This window comes from Euprymna scolopes, chromosome 15 (assembly GCF_053919585.1).
Source record: "Euprymna scolopes isolate OS-2025 chromosome 15, ASM5391958v1, whole genome shotgun sequence".
In the NCBI taxonomy this organism is placed as follows: domain Eukaryota; kingdom Metazoa; phylum Mollusca; class Cephalopoda; order Sepiida; family Sepiolidae; genus Euprymna; species Euprymna scolopes.
The window spans coordinates 11,301,207-11,318,690 of record NC_136496.1 but is presented as its reverse complement, the minus strand read 5'-3'; the positions used below and the strand labels follow the sequence as shown (position 1 = coordinate 11,318,690).

Genomic DNA, 17,484 nt, shown 5'->3' with positions numbered 1-17,484 from the left:
TTACTAAAATGGGTGACCAATTTGGAAATTCCAGGCGCTGTATGTAGGAGGACTTCGATACCTCCCCGCAAGAGTTGCAAAAAACTAACCTGGTCATCTACCCTAACGGAGATATACATGCGACTGGGGATCGCTTGTAAATTTTATACTCTCATGGAACTTACTTCTTCGGAGGAAGCCAGTTAAACCCAAATGGGGTTAGTGCCATTCCACACACACACACACACACACACACACACACACACACACACACACACACACACACACTAAAGATCAAGTGTTAGCTCCACAAAATGGTCCCGTCATTGCTGAGAAATTCAACTTAAGTAAAGGGAAACAAAAATGGTCTAAATCATAAATATCATAACTAAGGAATAGCTGTCTATCCTCGTTCCTTTGTCGATATATAAGATATTCTTAGTAAATCTTATTAATGAAGTAAATATATAATATTGTGCGTAATTCTGTGTCCTCTTTTTCGTGTGTTTTCCAATATTTTTATTCATCTCATACTTTAATTATTTGATTATTACTTCTTTAGTGTTTATTCATTTTCAAGTCTCGTTTCTTCCGAATTTTTATTAATATTTTTGAATTGCTGCAATTTTCTTATTAATCAGGGACATAGAATTTTCAATCGATATTTTTTTTAGTTCTTTGAAATCTGTTTTTTTATATTTTATATTTTCTTGATCATTATTTTGCTTGAATGAACTTTTTAAAGAGAACTTTATGAAAAAAAATGTTATAGAAAATGAAACATTTCACGATTTAGGTAGAAATATTTGAAGATTTTTGTAGAAATGTTCGAAATTAATAGGAAGAATCATCGATCAGAGCTGTGCTGATTGATAATAAGCCACTGATGGTCGCCAACAATTCAAAAGTTTGCTCAAAACTGACTCTTCAATGCTCAAAGATGGTAACGAATGTCAATAAAATATTGACCACTTGGGAAAAGTCACTAGAACTTTTCCTACTGAAATGAAATTTTTGTGTGTTAAAATAAATAGATGTTCATTTGGAAATAACACTCCTCGTCGAATTAATGCCGTAATTATGAATTTCAATACAATATATATATATATATATATATATATATATATATATATATATATATATATATATATATATATATATATATATATATTATGTATATATATGTATATATGTATATATGTATGTATATATATGTATATATATGTATATATATGTATATATATATGTATATATATGTGTGTGTGTGTATGTGTGTGTGTGTGCTCTCATCATCACCATGTTGAATTTATTTCTACATACATGTATTAACTCCAAATCCATTTCAATCCTGGATATGACCTTAAACTATATCCGACGGTGAGGCCCCATCTAAAGGCTTCGGGGAGTGTGGATCCACCCTTTAATTGCTATTGCTCCCAGGTCCACTCAGACCCGGACTGGTAGTACCTGTTAGGGTCCCAACTATGGGTTAAATAGAAACCGACTTAAATAAAACCCCCAAATATACTCTATTAAAAAATGTTCTTCAAAATCACTGGATTCAGCATTAAATAACCTGAAAAGGGTGGATATGCCGTAAAACAAAAACAACTAAATCCGTTTCATATATTTTCTTTTTCATATCTCTCTATTTCCTCATTTCTCAAAAATCAACATACCCATTCGACTTTTACCAGCAATTTATATAGATAGTCTTTTTTCAATAAAGCCATTCGTAAAATGAATAAGGTCTGACTTAAAGACCGAAATATCGTGTCAATCTTTTTACTAGTTTTGCTCTATTGTTTACTAGATTTTTACTATTGTAGTTGTAATCAGTATAAGGTAGTCAATGGGACAATATAATAGTAATGGCAATTTGGTGAATTGGATTAATTAATGAGAACGACTCATGAAGAACTTGTTTACGTTGGACTTGAAGATGACCATATTGTAGTCAACTAGAAAGCTTTGTTCATTGAATCAGATAAAAAGTGTGTAAAATTATTGATAGTAGTTTCAGCTAGACGAGGACTTTCCGTGAAAGGGCATAGATTTGAGCTCAGACGAAAATAATAGGCTCGCAACGTCTCTTCTGTGGGAAAGAGATTACAGGGAAGTGAAAAGGGCATCCTCTACTAGGCTACGAAGTCTATTTTAAACTCTGTCAAGGCTGGATAAGAACTTTCTAGCAGCTCCTGTCCAGATATGACAACAGTACTCCATCCTTGGACGTACTTTGTCCTTATAATGGCAGATATGGAGTGTCTCTCTTTGGCGAGTTGGGTATCTCCACATTAAAAGCAACTTTATATTTAACGCTGTTCTCTTGGAAAAGCACGTATATAAAGATTGATCAGCTTGGAGAGAATTCAGGCACGGCTAGATATAAGAAACATAACGCAGAAAGCATATTTGGGGACGGGTTTAAAGCGAATATACGCTTAGTAGAAGAAGGGTAGTCGATTAGTATGTTTCTCAGACCAAGGTGAGTACTACCAATCTATCTATCTTTTTTTATATTTATATATCTCTATCTCTCTCTCTCTCTCTCTCTATATATATATATATGTCTATCTGAAAAAAAATTATCAAGATAAATAATATAAAACAAAACAAAACTCATTTTAATAAAACATTATCTTCTTCCTCCTCACCTCTTTCCTTCATCCATGCTTGACACTAAATACCTACATTTTGTCTACCCATTTGTCTTTCTATATAACTGTACAACGAATTCAATGATAAAAATGACCTATTAACCTTGTGAGCTTAAAATATAGTAAAGGTTTTTTCAAAATTCTATTTTAAAATCGCGTCACATGACGTTCAGTTTTTAATTCAAATGTTTTTCTTTTTCACTTTTCGATATGAAAATCTAAAGAAAAGACGTACTTTCTTGCCTGATGAGGTTTATTAATAAATACAGATTGAAACATTGTCCCGGCAGTGTAGCGCAGCCTGTACATGAATGTATAAATCCATATTGATCTATCTTTTTATCTACAAACTATATATATATATATATATATATATATATATATATATATTTTTTTTTTTTTTTGAGAAAGAAAGAGATAAAAAGAAATAAACCAAGTTACACGCCTATCCACGTTTTGTCTTTATCATAAAACTTTTTACTCATCTAGAAAAGGTCTTACAATGAAAACAAAACGTTGATGGAAATATAACTCAATTCTTTTCTTTTTTATCTCTCTATCTCGTCTGAATACTATTTCCCTTACTCGTATTATATATATATATATTTTATATATATATATATATATATATATATATATATATATATATATATATATACTCGGGTTTTTTTATATTCAAAAGTAATGGACTAATGAATTCAACGAGGTTGTTAGATAGTGCTCAATAAAAAGAGCTGATAATACTTGTTTATTGTTATATAAACATGCTCACATCCCGCTGCTACAAATAGCCACTTGTTTCAATCAAACAACAGATATCATCAGGCAGCGACTTGACTATTCAAAAGTTCAATGAATAATCATTGAACTTTTGAATAGTCAAGTCGCTGCCTGATGATATCTGTTGTTTGATTGAAACAAGTGGCTATTTGTAGCAGCGGGATGTGAGCATGTTTATATAACAATAAACAAGTATATATATATATACATATTGAATATCTCGTCTGAATACTATTTCCCTTACTCATATTATATATATATATATATATATATATATATATATATATATATATATATATATATACATACTTAAATATTGATGTTTAAAATCGGATCTCATGACGTTAATTTTTATGCAAATGCTTTTTTTGACTTTTTTTCGTGAACAACTTAAGAAACCGCATATTTTTCGCCTGATGAGATCCTAGTTATTATAACTACAAATCGGAACATTATCAGGCCAGTGTAGCGCAGCCTCTACATGTATGCATAAATAAATATTAATCTATCTATTAATCTACTAACTATATATATATATATATATATATATATATATATATATATATATATATATATATGAAAATAGAATAGAGATGGAAGAACCTGAATACTCAACGTTTCGCCAAATTTTACGGGCTTTTTCAATGACCATCCCTCTTGAAAAAGCCCGCATAAATCGGGCGAAACGTTGAGTATTCAGGTCATTCTATCTCCATTCTATTTTCATATTGTCGGATTTAATCCAGCTTAATCATATATATATATATATATATATATATATATATATATATATATATATATATATATATATATATATCGTGTTTTGTATATTGATGTTGCTGTTTGCAAAATAGTGTTGACTGTAAAATCATGAAACATGATTACCTCTCAGGTGGATGTGTGTTTGTTTTCTTAAAAGAGTAAACTAATACGATCAGAAAAAAATAACTCTCACCTTTCCGCTTCTTTTGTCTTTCGTTCGCCAAATAATGACGATAATATTCCCAAACGATGCTGTCAGTCCCAGAATCCAGATACTGATTCGCAGGACAAAGTTAGACATGAGGTCTTCACACGAGGAAAACTCGTCCGGCTTCGGGTAACAATTGGGTACATTTTTTGCCAGACAACAAAACCGATATTCGTCCGTGTAACTGAAAAGAATATATAAAGCGGTTACACTATTTCCTATTTTAGATTTTCATTTTGGTTTACATTGTTGAAGTTATGCAATTTTTTATTAGTTTGAAATGCTGAAGTTTACATACGAACTGTTTTAATCATTTTAAATTATTGAATTTTACAAACTTATACTTATGCCATTTTTTTAACTATTTTTATTTGTTCAATTTTACATCTTCAACTCATGCAATTTAAAATATTTCGTTTGGATTTTTGTTGAAGGTCGACTGAATACATGCAAATAAATAACTACAACACAGAAGTAAAGTAGAACAGATATATTGAAAGCAAGACAGTATATAAAATATTTAAATAGTGTCGATTGGTATATTCATGGGAAGACCGTCCCTGGAGAAGGTGTCGGCTGGGTGGTCGTCGACTCTCGATCTCATGTCTCTCTGAGTCTCTCGCTGTCTCTCCTTGGGTCTCTCCCGTCTTTACGGTACCAATCATATTTAGATAGTTGACACTCCCCGTATGCTACTACAACAATTTAAATTTCGCAAATATTATTTTTAATTGTTGAATTTTACATTTTCAATCGATGCAATTTTCAAGCCATTAATTTTACATTTATATTAAATTATTTTTTATTGTTAAATTTTACTTTCGTAACTTCTGCCAATTTGAAATTAATTTTTTGTTGACTTTTCATTTTTAACCTATGCAAATTTAAAATTCATTTTTAGTTGCTGAATTTTACATTTTTAAAGTACGCAAATATTCAATTATTTTAAATTGTTGAATTTTACATTTTTAAAGTACGCAAATATTCAAATTATTTTGAATTATTGAATTTTACATTTTTAAAGTACGCAAATATTCAAATTATTTTGAATTGTTGAATTTTACATTTTTAAAGTACGCAAATATTCAAATTATTTTGAATTGTTGAATTTTACATTTTTAAAGTACGCAAATATTCAAATTATTTTGAATTATTGAATTTTACATTTTTAAAGTACGCAATTATTCAAATTATTTTGAATTGTTGAATTATACATTTTTAAAGTACGCAAATATTCAAATTATTTTGAATTGTTGAATTTTACATTTTTAAAGTACGCAATTATTCAAATTATTTTGAATTGTTGAATTTTACATTTTTAAAGTACGCAATTATTCAAATTATTTTGAATTGCTGAATTTTACATTTTTAAAGTACGCAATTATTCAAATTATTTTGAATTGTTGAATTTTACATTTTTAAAGTACGCAAATATTCAAATTATTTTGAATTGTTGAATTTTACATTTTTAAAGTACGCAAATATTCAAATTATTTTGAATTGTTGAATTATACATTTTTAAAGTACGCAATTATTCAAATTATTTTGAATTGTTGAATTTTACATTTTTAAAGTACGCAAATATTCAAATTATTTTGAATTGTTGAATTTTACATTTTTAAAGTACGAAAATATTCAAATTATTTTGAATTGTTGAATTTTACATTTTTAAAGTACGCAAATATTCAAATTATTTTGAATTGTTGAATTTTACATTTTACTTACGCAAATTGAAAATTAAATTTTGTTATTGAATTTTACATTTTAAACATATGCAATCTTTTTAAAATATTTTTTAATCGTTGAATTTCACATTTTTCATATATGAAACATTTAATTTTTTTTTGAATTATTGGATTTTTCATTTTTACACATGCAATTTAAACATTTTTTAATTGTTCGATTTTTTATTTTTACGCGACATTTTAAAATTATTTTTTAATTGCTGATTTTTTTATATTAATTGCACAATTTACATTTTTTTAAAATTGTTAAAATTTACGTTCCTATCTTTGTATTGTTTAATTAAATATTTTCAATTCAAAATTTAATCTTTTAATACTAAGGTAAAATGTAATCAATATATGCTCAAAATAATAACTTTCATAATAATATATAGTAAAAATATAGACCATATTATGTAAACATAAAATAAAACATTAATTAAATTTTAAAATAATAATTAAACAATAAGAAAATTATATTTCAAAGTAAAATAAAAATACTCATCTCGATAATAAAATATTAAATTAAGATAATTTCTAATAATAAAAAAAGAAAAATGACAATTTTTAGGTGATTCATTTAAACTCGTTGAACATGAACTTTTAATTAGATATTTAGTACGTTTTATATTTCGCAATCTTTAAATCTTATGATTTCTTATTCTAAAAAATTGAATTACAATTAAAACATTAATATTTTATTTGGGATATTGCAAATATTGCTATTTGTGAATATTTAATTCAAATATTTTATTTTTATATTTTTATATTATTAGGTATAAAATTCAACATGGCGTAACATTTATAAATCTGCAGTATTCTGATTTATGAAAGTATGATAGGTTATGAAATGGAAGGGCTGTAAAGAGATAGCTTCGAATTTGGGGGTATCAAAACCAAAGCAAAATATATTTAAATTAAAAATCCGTTTCATAAGAAGGAACAACAACAAAATCAATAATTTGAACGGTCGTTTCGGAAAACAATGTTTTTATTGTGGTAGACATCAAGTTACGGACAATAATTTTTACATATAGTGTTTTTAACAAACAAAGTTTCCTCATCAGCAAAATATTGGGAAGGGGTTTTATTATCTGTAAAAGACACCATAAATAAACCTAGCATTAAAAGTAAGGCAGATGTATCTTTTAATTTTTCGCCTTTTGAAATCAGGAACTATGGTTAAAGTACTCATATAGATGCTTGTTATAGCTTTTCAATAATTTCGTTTTTTTGACGTTCAACTATATACAAAAAGACGACATTATTTTTGCACCAACCTAACACACACACACACACACACACACACACACACATGTATATATATATATATATATATATATAAAACAAATAAAGGCTATCAAAAAAATATTACTCTTTCACCTATCTGAATAAGTTTTTTTTCCTTGAAAATAAGTTAAAACACACAAAAAACTTATCAACGTAGGTAGAAGAATAACTTTTATTGCTTTTGATAACATTTTTTTTGCTATATATTTATTGGTGCTTGTTAAAATGTTCTTCTTTAATGAATGTTCGCTAGATTATCGGTTTGTTAAAATACCTTTTCGTTTAGTGAACGCTCGAGAGAGCTCATCGCTTTGAGCATTTAAAAATAATTTTTGAGCACTTACTGGCAAGTTATCATGTATTCGGTGTATATGACGAGTTGAAAACAAGTCTCTATCTAATCTTAGGATTCATTAAATTATGTACATACTCTATATCAAATACTATTTGAAATCGTACACACCATCTCTGAGTCTGCGAGAGTATCCATTAATCAACCCCCGTAACAACAAAGAAACGACGAGTAATTATTTATACTCACAGCGTGTGCAAATTCATCAATCCATGAAACACGTTTTCTCCTACCGTCAGAAGCTTGTTGTTGGATATATCTCTGAAAATAAATTAGAAAAATAGACAAAATTAATGTCTTCCGACGAACTGACCACTCCGGCTAACAGCAAAGTCACACACATTATTTATAGAATTTCCTACAGGGTGGAACAGTAAAATTGTCGCCCTTAAAACCTCGCAGACCTCAACCTGTGCACTTATTATCTCTATGGACACACGACGACCCTTATCTATACAATTCTTTATTTGGCCAATCAACTCTGGTATTCTGACATTATTACTCCTCCCACAACTCTCATCAACCTGCACGGACTCTTTGTCTTCCTTGAATCTCTTATGCCACTCAAAAACTAATGTTCGATCTATGTAAAGATGGTCCAAAAACGGTCTGAATTATTCCATACGTTTCTGTGGCAATTCTTCTCAAGTTTAAAACAGTATTTCATTGTATATGTTTCCTTTAAAGTGTCCTCACGTCCATATTGCACTTTAGAAATTCACCAGCTGAGGCAATCAGGCTCTAGTAGAGTGTACTCCATTTATCGCAGTAGCTGTTCCTTTGAACTTAAAATCATAAAAATTGGTCAGTCATCTCATAAGATGTACAAAAATAACATACTGGATTGTAAAGTTCTTACAAAAAGTTTTAATGTATGTACAAAGAAAATCTGGAAACTTATTCTAAGGCAGATCGTATCTATATATAAGAGAAAAGGCGTGTTTGACTGTCTGTAATAGATATCACATCATTAGCCCCGTCGCAATCCATAAATATGTTTTGTATAGTTCATGTCATTTTATTTGTGTTAAATAATTAAAAAATGATATTCTATTAATAACATCGTTTTCTTTATTTTAGACATCAAATGCAGTATAAATAATTCGGATTGCGCCAAAGAAAGATCATGTAGCCACAACACACACACACACACACACACACACACACACACACACACACACACACACACACACACACACACATATATATATATATATATATATATATATATATATATATATATATATATGACACTATATCCCAGTGCCACGGTTTCTACCACGCTCTACAGCATGACCGAGTGGTAATTTGGCCATGAGAGTAGAGACACAAAGAAATGCATTCCCAGAATTCCCTTTCTAGATCCCCCTCTTTTTTGTCCTGACCGTCATGAAATGAGCACGCATATTTCTGTCTCTCCGTAAATGGCTCAACACTAGTTAGGGTAGGTTAGTTAGTTTTGAAAAGCCTATTGCCTAGGTTTAATTGTAAAAGATTAATTATTATGTGTATATTGTATTGTAATATATTTTTTGCAAACTAAATAGTTAAGGTTATACAATATATATTACAATTGTGTCGCGTGTCGTTTTTTTTGTGTCTGCCATAAATGCTTTCATTGAAGAACGAGGCGGTCACGAGGAAAAGGAAGATTCCAACCCGAATGCGACCAAAGGTCAAGACGTTTACTGCGAGAAGAAGAAGCTACACAGCCACATCCAACATCTCAGGTATGCTTTTCTTCTTACAGACTCTAATGACTGGCCATCTTCACATCTTCATGAGACCACTTCTAAGACATTTAGTATAACACGTGTTATATATATATATATATATATATATATATATATATATATATATATATATATATGGGTGGGTATGTATATGTGTATATATGTATGCTCCTACATATATTTCTATGTATGTACGTGTGTGTATGTGTGTGTGCCTTCGTACGTGTGCGTGTGCATGTGTACATGTACATGAATGTATATGTATGCGTATGTAATTGTGTGTGAGTGTATGCTATACATGGGGAAAGAAAGTCTTTAAAAAGAACCCTAAAAAAGCCATAAAAACCTTCACCATATGGACTAAAAAACACTCTTTGAAACTAACTTTGACCGGTCACTGTGAACACTTAAAGTTGGAGACAGAACGTCTGAATACTGAACACACGCATCGCATCACTATGAAAAACATATTTAATATCAGCGGAGGCATATCTACAAACTCCCATTTTAAAGAAAAACTTTTTACGAAAATATCTGAAGAGAGCACACCCTAAGCTCGAAACGCGTTATAAAAATATTTTAAAATAAAAATATGATGAAAACCTTTAAAAAAAAACCCACAATTGTTGATGGCTACACTCTTTTAAATATATATATATATATATATATATATATATATATATATATATATATATATATATATATAGCATAATCACGTTTGACACACTGGTTCCCGTCAGATTACCGAAGTTAAGCAATGATGAGCCTGGCCAGTACTCAGGTTGGTGACCATTTGGAACTTCCAGGTGCTGTATGTGCTGTCTGCTATATCGGCATTGTTTCCAGTCGTCTGGACTCAAGCAGTGCCGATTCAGGAGAGGTATGGTTGGAGATTGCGCAACCCTTGGCACGCAATTACATGCGCAGTTGCCCCTACAGGGGGTATCCTTTGTCTTTCGAGGCTGAACGGAGGCATCGATATATATATATATATATATATATATATATATATGCAAAAAGAAAGTCCGCACTTATATTTGATAAAAAACTGCAAATTTAAGCTAAATTTAATGTAACTGTTTAAACAAATTATACCTAATTTAAATGGCCTTTTATTCTTCGATAATTTTACCTGTTCATATTCGACTTATTATTAAAATATACTCCCCGGAGTATTGCTGCAGTCTAATTCAAGGAATTCCCAAAAGATTGCAGGCTATCAAATTGCAGAAGGACTATGCTACTAAGTATGTACTTGTTCATTGTGTTCCTGTTGTATTGTGTTGTATTTGTTTTTGCCTCCTTAATTTGAAGTTATTTTTTAAATGGACGTGAACACTAGCATATTTCAATTAAATGTCAAATATGAACAGGTAAAATTATAGAGGAATTAAAGGCGAATCAAATGAGGTATAGGTTATTTAAACAGTTACAAGTAAGTTAGGTTAAATTTGCAGTTTAAAAAAATTACAAGTGCGGACTTTCTTTTTGTCGACATGTATATATGCATTGTGGCTACAATCCAAGTGTGTTCAAAACGACATGTGCATAAGCAGTTACGTATTTAAAAGGAAAATGAGCCATGATATTTCTTTGGCGCAATCCGAATTATTTATTCTGCATTTTAACTGTACCCATCTTATTTTTCTTAGGTACGACGAAAGGGGACGCACACGAACACTAAATACAAGTATGCCATTATCTGACGCTCTACGTTTGGAAAATCGCAAACAGGTGTCCTCAACTCTCGTATCCGCCTTCTAATGATATAAAAACGTAATACTGAACATTTATAAATTAAAAAAAAACACCAGAATTATAAACCGATGTTGGTCTTGTATGCTTTGGACTACTATTCTTATCGAATCGTGTTATTTTCACAACGTTTCAAGTGTTTCTTGTGAAAATCGGAAGTATTTCTGTCGAACTCAAGAATCTGCAAAAACCAGTGACGTAGTGGATAAAATACCTAATGCATTCAGTTGTAAGTTACACTTTTCCGGATGTTGAAGGTTCAATCCTCGTTGCGAGAGACACTGAAAATACAATTGCGCGTTACTGAAGACTTCTACCCATTCCTGGCTGACGGAACCAGACCTTGGCACACTCGTGGATTAAGTAAAGGGTTTATTTCAAAATTTCGTGCAGATACCCAAGTTAAATAAAAATTATCCCGAGTTCGACAGAAAGATTCCTGAGGTCGAGTAGATACAAACTGAAAATTCCGGGGGTTACAGTAGTCAAAATAATCCATACGTATTATCAAGAATTATCTAAAAACTTTGAAAATTTAATGTTGGGCTGAATTTGAAATTCGAACCTAAATAGCATTTTAATTTATAAGGCATGGTTTGATTGTAATAGCCAACTTTTTATTCTTATAGTCAGTTCATGTTATTTGTCATAAACTTACATATATCACTACGCGTTATGAAAATATATAATTCGGTCATTGTTAAATATATATTGGCAAGATAATCCCAGAAAACAGCAATTTCATGGAACCTCCCTGCCATATCAACAACCATCAGGAAGCGACGTCTACGATTTGCCAGGGTCTGCAAGAGGAGCAAGTAAGAGCTGGTGAAAAATGCATTGCTGTGGACTACATGACACGAGCACACAAGCATAGGAGGACCTAGATACACATACAGTTGTAGCAATTATTAAATAATCAGCTTAAAAGAAATATAAGTTAAAGGAATTAACACTTATTCTTAAAAATAATTTATGATTTGATTTTGTTTTAGTATATTTTCACTTGCGAATTGCTTCTTTCGCATAATATCTGAACCATAATTGCTGTCAGCTCACATAATATACACAAAAATGCATTAGTTATAGAATATAAATATTTATCAGAGAAATGGAATATGATAGAATCCGGAAAACGTTAGATCAGTAAAGCTATTTCTAGATATAATCCTATATTCTATTAGATTGGTGCAAAAATAATCTAGCTTTTTTACGTTCAACTATATATATATATAAAAACGACATTATTTTTGTACCAACTTAATAAGTTGTATGCGAAAAGCAAAGTGATTTTTATTTTACTAAGTATAATTCATTATTTAATGTACATTATTGAATTATTTTTTTAATTTGCTAGTAAACTATTATATCTGTACATTTAGCGAGTAAAAGTTTTCTCGGGTACTATTTTTGTCGCACAGAATTTTTCCCAGTAACATTTTTATTGAGTAAACTTTTTGGTAAAGCTTTAAATTTTGTAAACATGATCAATTACGTAATGCACTTGCTAAACAGGAAGGTTATATTTGCTTAGTAAACTAATTATTATATCTGTATTTTTGGTTGGTGAAATTTTTCGCCCGAAAAATATTTTATTGTGGGTAAAAAATTATTTGACTGGTAAAACTTTTTGCTGGGTAAAACTTTTGCTGAATAAAAATTATTTGGCTGGTAAAAATTTTTGCTGGGTAAAAGTTTTCTGGGTCAAAATTTTTGCTGGGTAAACATTATTTGGCCTGAAAAAATTTTTGCTGGGTAAAAATTTTGGTTGGAAAAATATTTTGACGAATAAAATATTTACTCTTAAAAAATACTTGCCAAATAACGAAATCTAATTTTTATTTGATAAGTCACTGTTTTGTAATAATTAGACTCATAGCCGTAGAAATGTGCTCTCTTTCGAAAATAGAACGAAAGTTTCAAGTCAGACATGTGTTTTTCGATGAGTGAGTGACGTCACTTGGATAAATTGAATTTTTCCGCATCCTCTTTTGAGTGAAGAGGTTTTTTGGCAAACTTTTAATTGGGCAAGCTTCTAAAGAAGTTTATAAAAATGTTCATTTTGCTTTTTTCGATTGCAGACGGAAGATGGCAGAGAAAATAATTGCGCAGATAGGGAAAGAAAATTCTCTTTTTTTTTTTTTTGCTGTGTACTTCAGAGGATGAGAAATTGAAAGAAAGATGTTTTTGGTATGAGACAACGACGACGAAAACATATCTTCAGTCTTTTCTTGTTTTGTTATTGATGATGTACTGTTTTCGTCCGGTCATAATTTTCCAATGCTGCTTTGATAAGAGACCAAACAGTGTGCGCCCATCATATATTTTTGGCCCTGAACCATCAAATGTCATCAGTTAAAGAAAACGAAAATAGCTTTCGCCGGGGGATTTTTCCTCGTCCCACTAAATAACAGAAATGAGACCATTCCTGTAATGAGTTGTTCCTTGCTGATTAAGATGTACTGCTGATTCTTGTAGTTCTAGGATGCCCGCTCTCTCAGGCTTTACTTTCTCTCTTGGAGAAAGATTAACTTATTGCTAATCTCCTGAGGTGCCACAGAGGGGAATGCCAACGAGCTGTAAAACCATCTTTTTATTAGAGCCAGAGTGCTCCTCCTCTGGAGCGCTGACATTTCAATCCCCTTTTCTGATCCTTGTGTCACATTTTTCGGGGTGGGAGAGAAATAAATACACATCTTAAACCGGGGTTCTAATCACAAGAATTTTTCCTTCGGTCCTCAAGTAAACAAATATTAGGCTATTTCTGCAATAAGCTGTTCACTGTTCATTGTGGTGTAATGCTGGTACTGTGTAGTTCTAGGCTTTACCTTCTCTTTTTGCGAAAGGGTTAGTTTATTGCAAATCGCCTGAAGCGTGACTACCGACGAATACCGACTAGATTGCACATGAATCTTTGGCAGAGTAAAAATACTCCTCACTATTTTCCCATTGTGTCACATTTCTCGTTGTGGGAGAGAAATAAATACCTTACCAGAAGGGAGTTCTGGCAAGGGTGTTCTTTTTTAGCTCTGCCCCTAAATCGACGGATTATTGGCCTTTCTTGAAATGACTATTTTCCTTGTTGACTGCGGTATGTTACTGATCTTGTGTAGTTTTAGAAGATCCACCTCCAAACATTGCCTCTTCTTTTTAGGAGTAAGTTCTTATTGAAAATCATGTGAGTAGCCCCTAGTGAGAAATGTCGAGGGGCTGCCAAAGCATTTTCCTGCAAGTCAGAATCCTAATCCTTTATGAGCGCTGGCTTTTAAATTCCATTTTCTATCCTTGTGTTACATATTTCTGCTGTAAGTAATACCATAAACACTCTCGCCTTAGCCCGGGGGGGGTACTCTCGACCCAAAAGTCACCAGAATCTAGAGCATTTTTAAATGACTTTTTCCCTATTAATGTTGTACAGCGGCTGATTAGTCCTATGCCATTTTAGAAGGCCTATCCTCCCGTATTTTGGGTGGAGTAAATTTATTGCTTACTGCCTGAGGCGCCTCGACTGAGGAATGCCTGCGGGGATACCCGGTCAATTCTTAATAAGCCAGAGTGGTCCTCTTTTTAAGGCCCTAATCAATATTTGATACCTATCAATATATATATATATATATATATATATATATATATATGTATATATATATCAATATATATATATATGTATATATATATATGTATATATATATATATATATATAATAGCCAACAGCATGTAATACACAATGAGAGGAAATTGATATAAAGATAGATAGACCGAGAGTTTGACATTTATACTTTTGATAGTTCTGTGAACGGGAGTGTCTCTATAGCATTTATACTTTGACACATATACTTTCTAACACATATTTTTTAGATGATGATTTTATCAAGGTTCTTATAACATAAATGAACAATACATTTTCTGTTGAATAACAACACAAAGACGCAGATACAAAACCACATGATTACATCCTTTTTTTCATGAACGGTCCTGATTTCGCTCGAGGAATTCAAAGTTTCTTTACATGGCTTTTCTTTTACTTTAACTTCCATGGTTTGATGTCAGCGGCTGTCTCTAACCTATATCTCGGTTCTCTCCCCTCTTTCTCCCAGACTGCATCTAAAACTCTACCTATATTGAGAATTATTCACGTCATCGCATGATTAAACATGTGCTCATCGAGCACGTTGCCTTGACATGCGTCACGCTGCAAAACTTGACATGGCTCCGAGTTCAGTAAGCTATTTTTTGAATAACCTCTTTACAAACTGTTTACAATTTCAATTGACGATTAAATTCCTTATTTTAATTTTCACAGAAACAAATTTCATCATTACATTCCTTTTCCAATAAAACAGATATCTAACTATTTTGTGTGAGCTAAACAGTTGCGATTCTACATTCCTTATTTTCAATAACATTCTGAATTTATTTTAACTTATGATTGGACCTTTCAATTCCAAATCTAGCTTCGCAAATTCGAATCCTTGACTATCCTATCTCATATTTACTCACTTACACGAACAGGCTTCTGTTATTATTAGAATAGGGGTCAAAGTTAAAAAAAATTACCTCTGCCGTCTCTACCAAATTACTCAGAAAATTTCTGGTCTAAACATTTGAAATTTACATAAAGAGTATTTAGAGATAGAGCAAGCTTTTTCATCGATTTGGGTCGAAAATATTTTAGTTACCAATATATAAATGTATGTATGTATGTTTGCATGTCTGCCTAAAATTTCGACAGATGCCACGGATTTTATCAAGATCAGTATCGTTTTTAAGTTCGACATTCCATACGACAAATATCGAAAAATTGGCTAAAAGCATTAATATCTTCACCTTCAACTAGGCAGTTTTCTACAGGGGGGGGGAGGTGTCGTTTTTTTCGCCGATATTTTTTAAAGATATCCTCTCATTTCGATTGTCTGGCCTTAATTTAAACATAAGTCACTTCGCGTTCGGCGGTGGTCGTAACCGCAAAGACATCAGGTTTTTTCCGGTACTTTTCCTCCATCACGGTACGGGTTCGAGCCTGCCTTCCTACTACAATTTTTTTTTTGCTCAACATACAAAACACCCGGGCAAAGCTGGGCTGAAATGCTAGTATATATATATATATATATATATATATATATATATATATATATATATATATATATATATATATATATATATAGTAAATTAAAAAATATATATGGCGATTAAGCTACACAGAATATTCCGCGTTTCATCCAGCTAGGATTCATCAGGATTAGATATATAATAGCAGGCCACCCGGCGTTGTCCGTGTGTTAAATAAGCCAAATTTTAATTTATGCAAATTTAATATTTATTAATATGGAGTAAATTATCTTTTAAGCCTGATGAATCCTTGCATGGATGAAACACGGAATATTCTGTGTAGCTTAATCGCCATATATATTATATAACTTACTAACTAGCTCTACCTACGTATTGAGCACTGTTGAAGTAAATACTTAATGTTTACACATAAATTTATACTTTCGTATTAATTTATGTGATTAAATAAATAGTCATATATATATATATCATTGCAACGTCTTTTCAGACAAGTGCCACTCCCTCAGACATTTATAATTCATGAGCACAAATGCCTGAGGGAGTATCTATACAAAGATGATGTTACAGAGTCTTAGCTTTGTACGACAGCTAAATCTCTCTCTCGGTTCAAAATGTGGAGATCCAGCAACAAGCAAGAGCAAGATTGCCAGCAACAAATGACCCAACCATGAGGCAGGTAGTACTGGGTTACATGGTACCAGTAGCATATGACATGACCTGACACACAGTATATATATATATATATATATATATATATATATATATATATATATATATATATACATAGTAGCAAACAGTTGATAAAATATGTTAAAAAACACTTTGAAAAAGAGTTAAAAACATATTTAATCTGAAAAGGAAAGACTTGATAAGTGGATAATCCTTAATCCGCGGAGTTTCGAAGAAATACTTTCCTTCTCATCAGAGGGTAGGAATTAGCAAATTGCGGGATCGAATTTTGCATACAAAAGTATTTGATGAAACAACAAGTAAGTCAAAGATTTTACTTGATAACAAAAACGTGAAGCAGAGGAAATATAGTGAAGAAAAAGGTGATTACACGTGAATAGATAGTCTGGTGAAAGATAAATAATCCAATGACGGTAAAATCAAAAAATATAACTTAAAGAAAGTTAATTGAATTTCCATTTGCAGAAGTAAAATCCAAGGAAAT

At 31.1% G+C, this 17,484-nt stretch overlaps 1 protein-coding gene across 2 annotated transcripts in view; it reads right to left on the bottom strand.

Annotated features, from left to right (window-relative positions):
- LOC145293721 (G-protein coupled receptor GRL101-like) overlaps window positions 1-17,484 on the bottom strand; it is a 761,328-nt gene that overhangs the window by 124,948 nt on the left and 618,896 nt on the right. For both annotated transcript variants that reach the window (XM_080140164.1, XM_080140165.1), the window contains exons 20-21: window positions 7,945-8,016; window positions 4,375-4,573 (exon numbers count right to left, since the gene is read on the bottom strand). In XM_080140164.1, coding sequence (XP_079996290.1) covers window positions 4,375-4,573; window positions 7,945-8,016 — 271 coding nt within the window. The remainder of the gene's footprint in view (window positions 1-4,374; window positions 4,574-7,944; window positions 8,017-17,484) is intronic.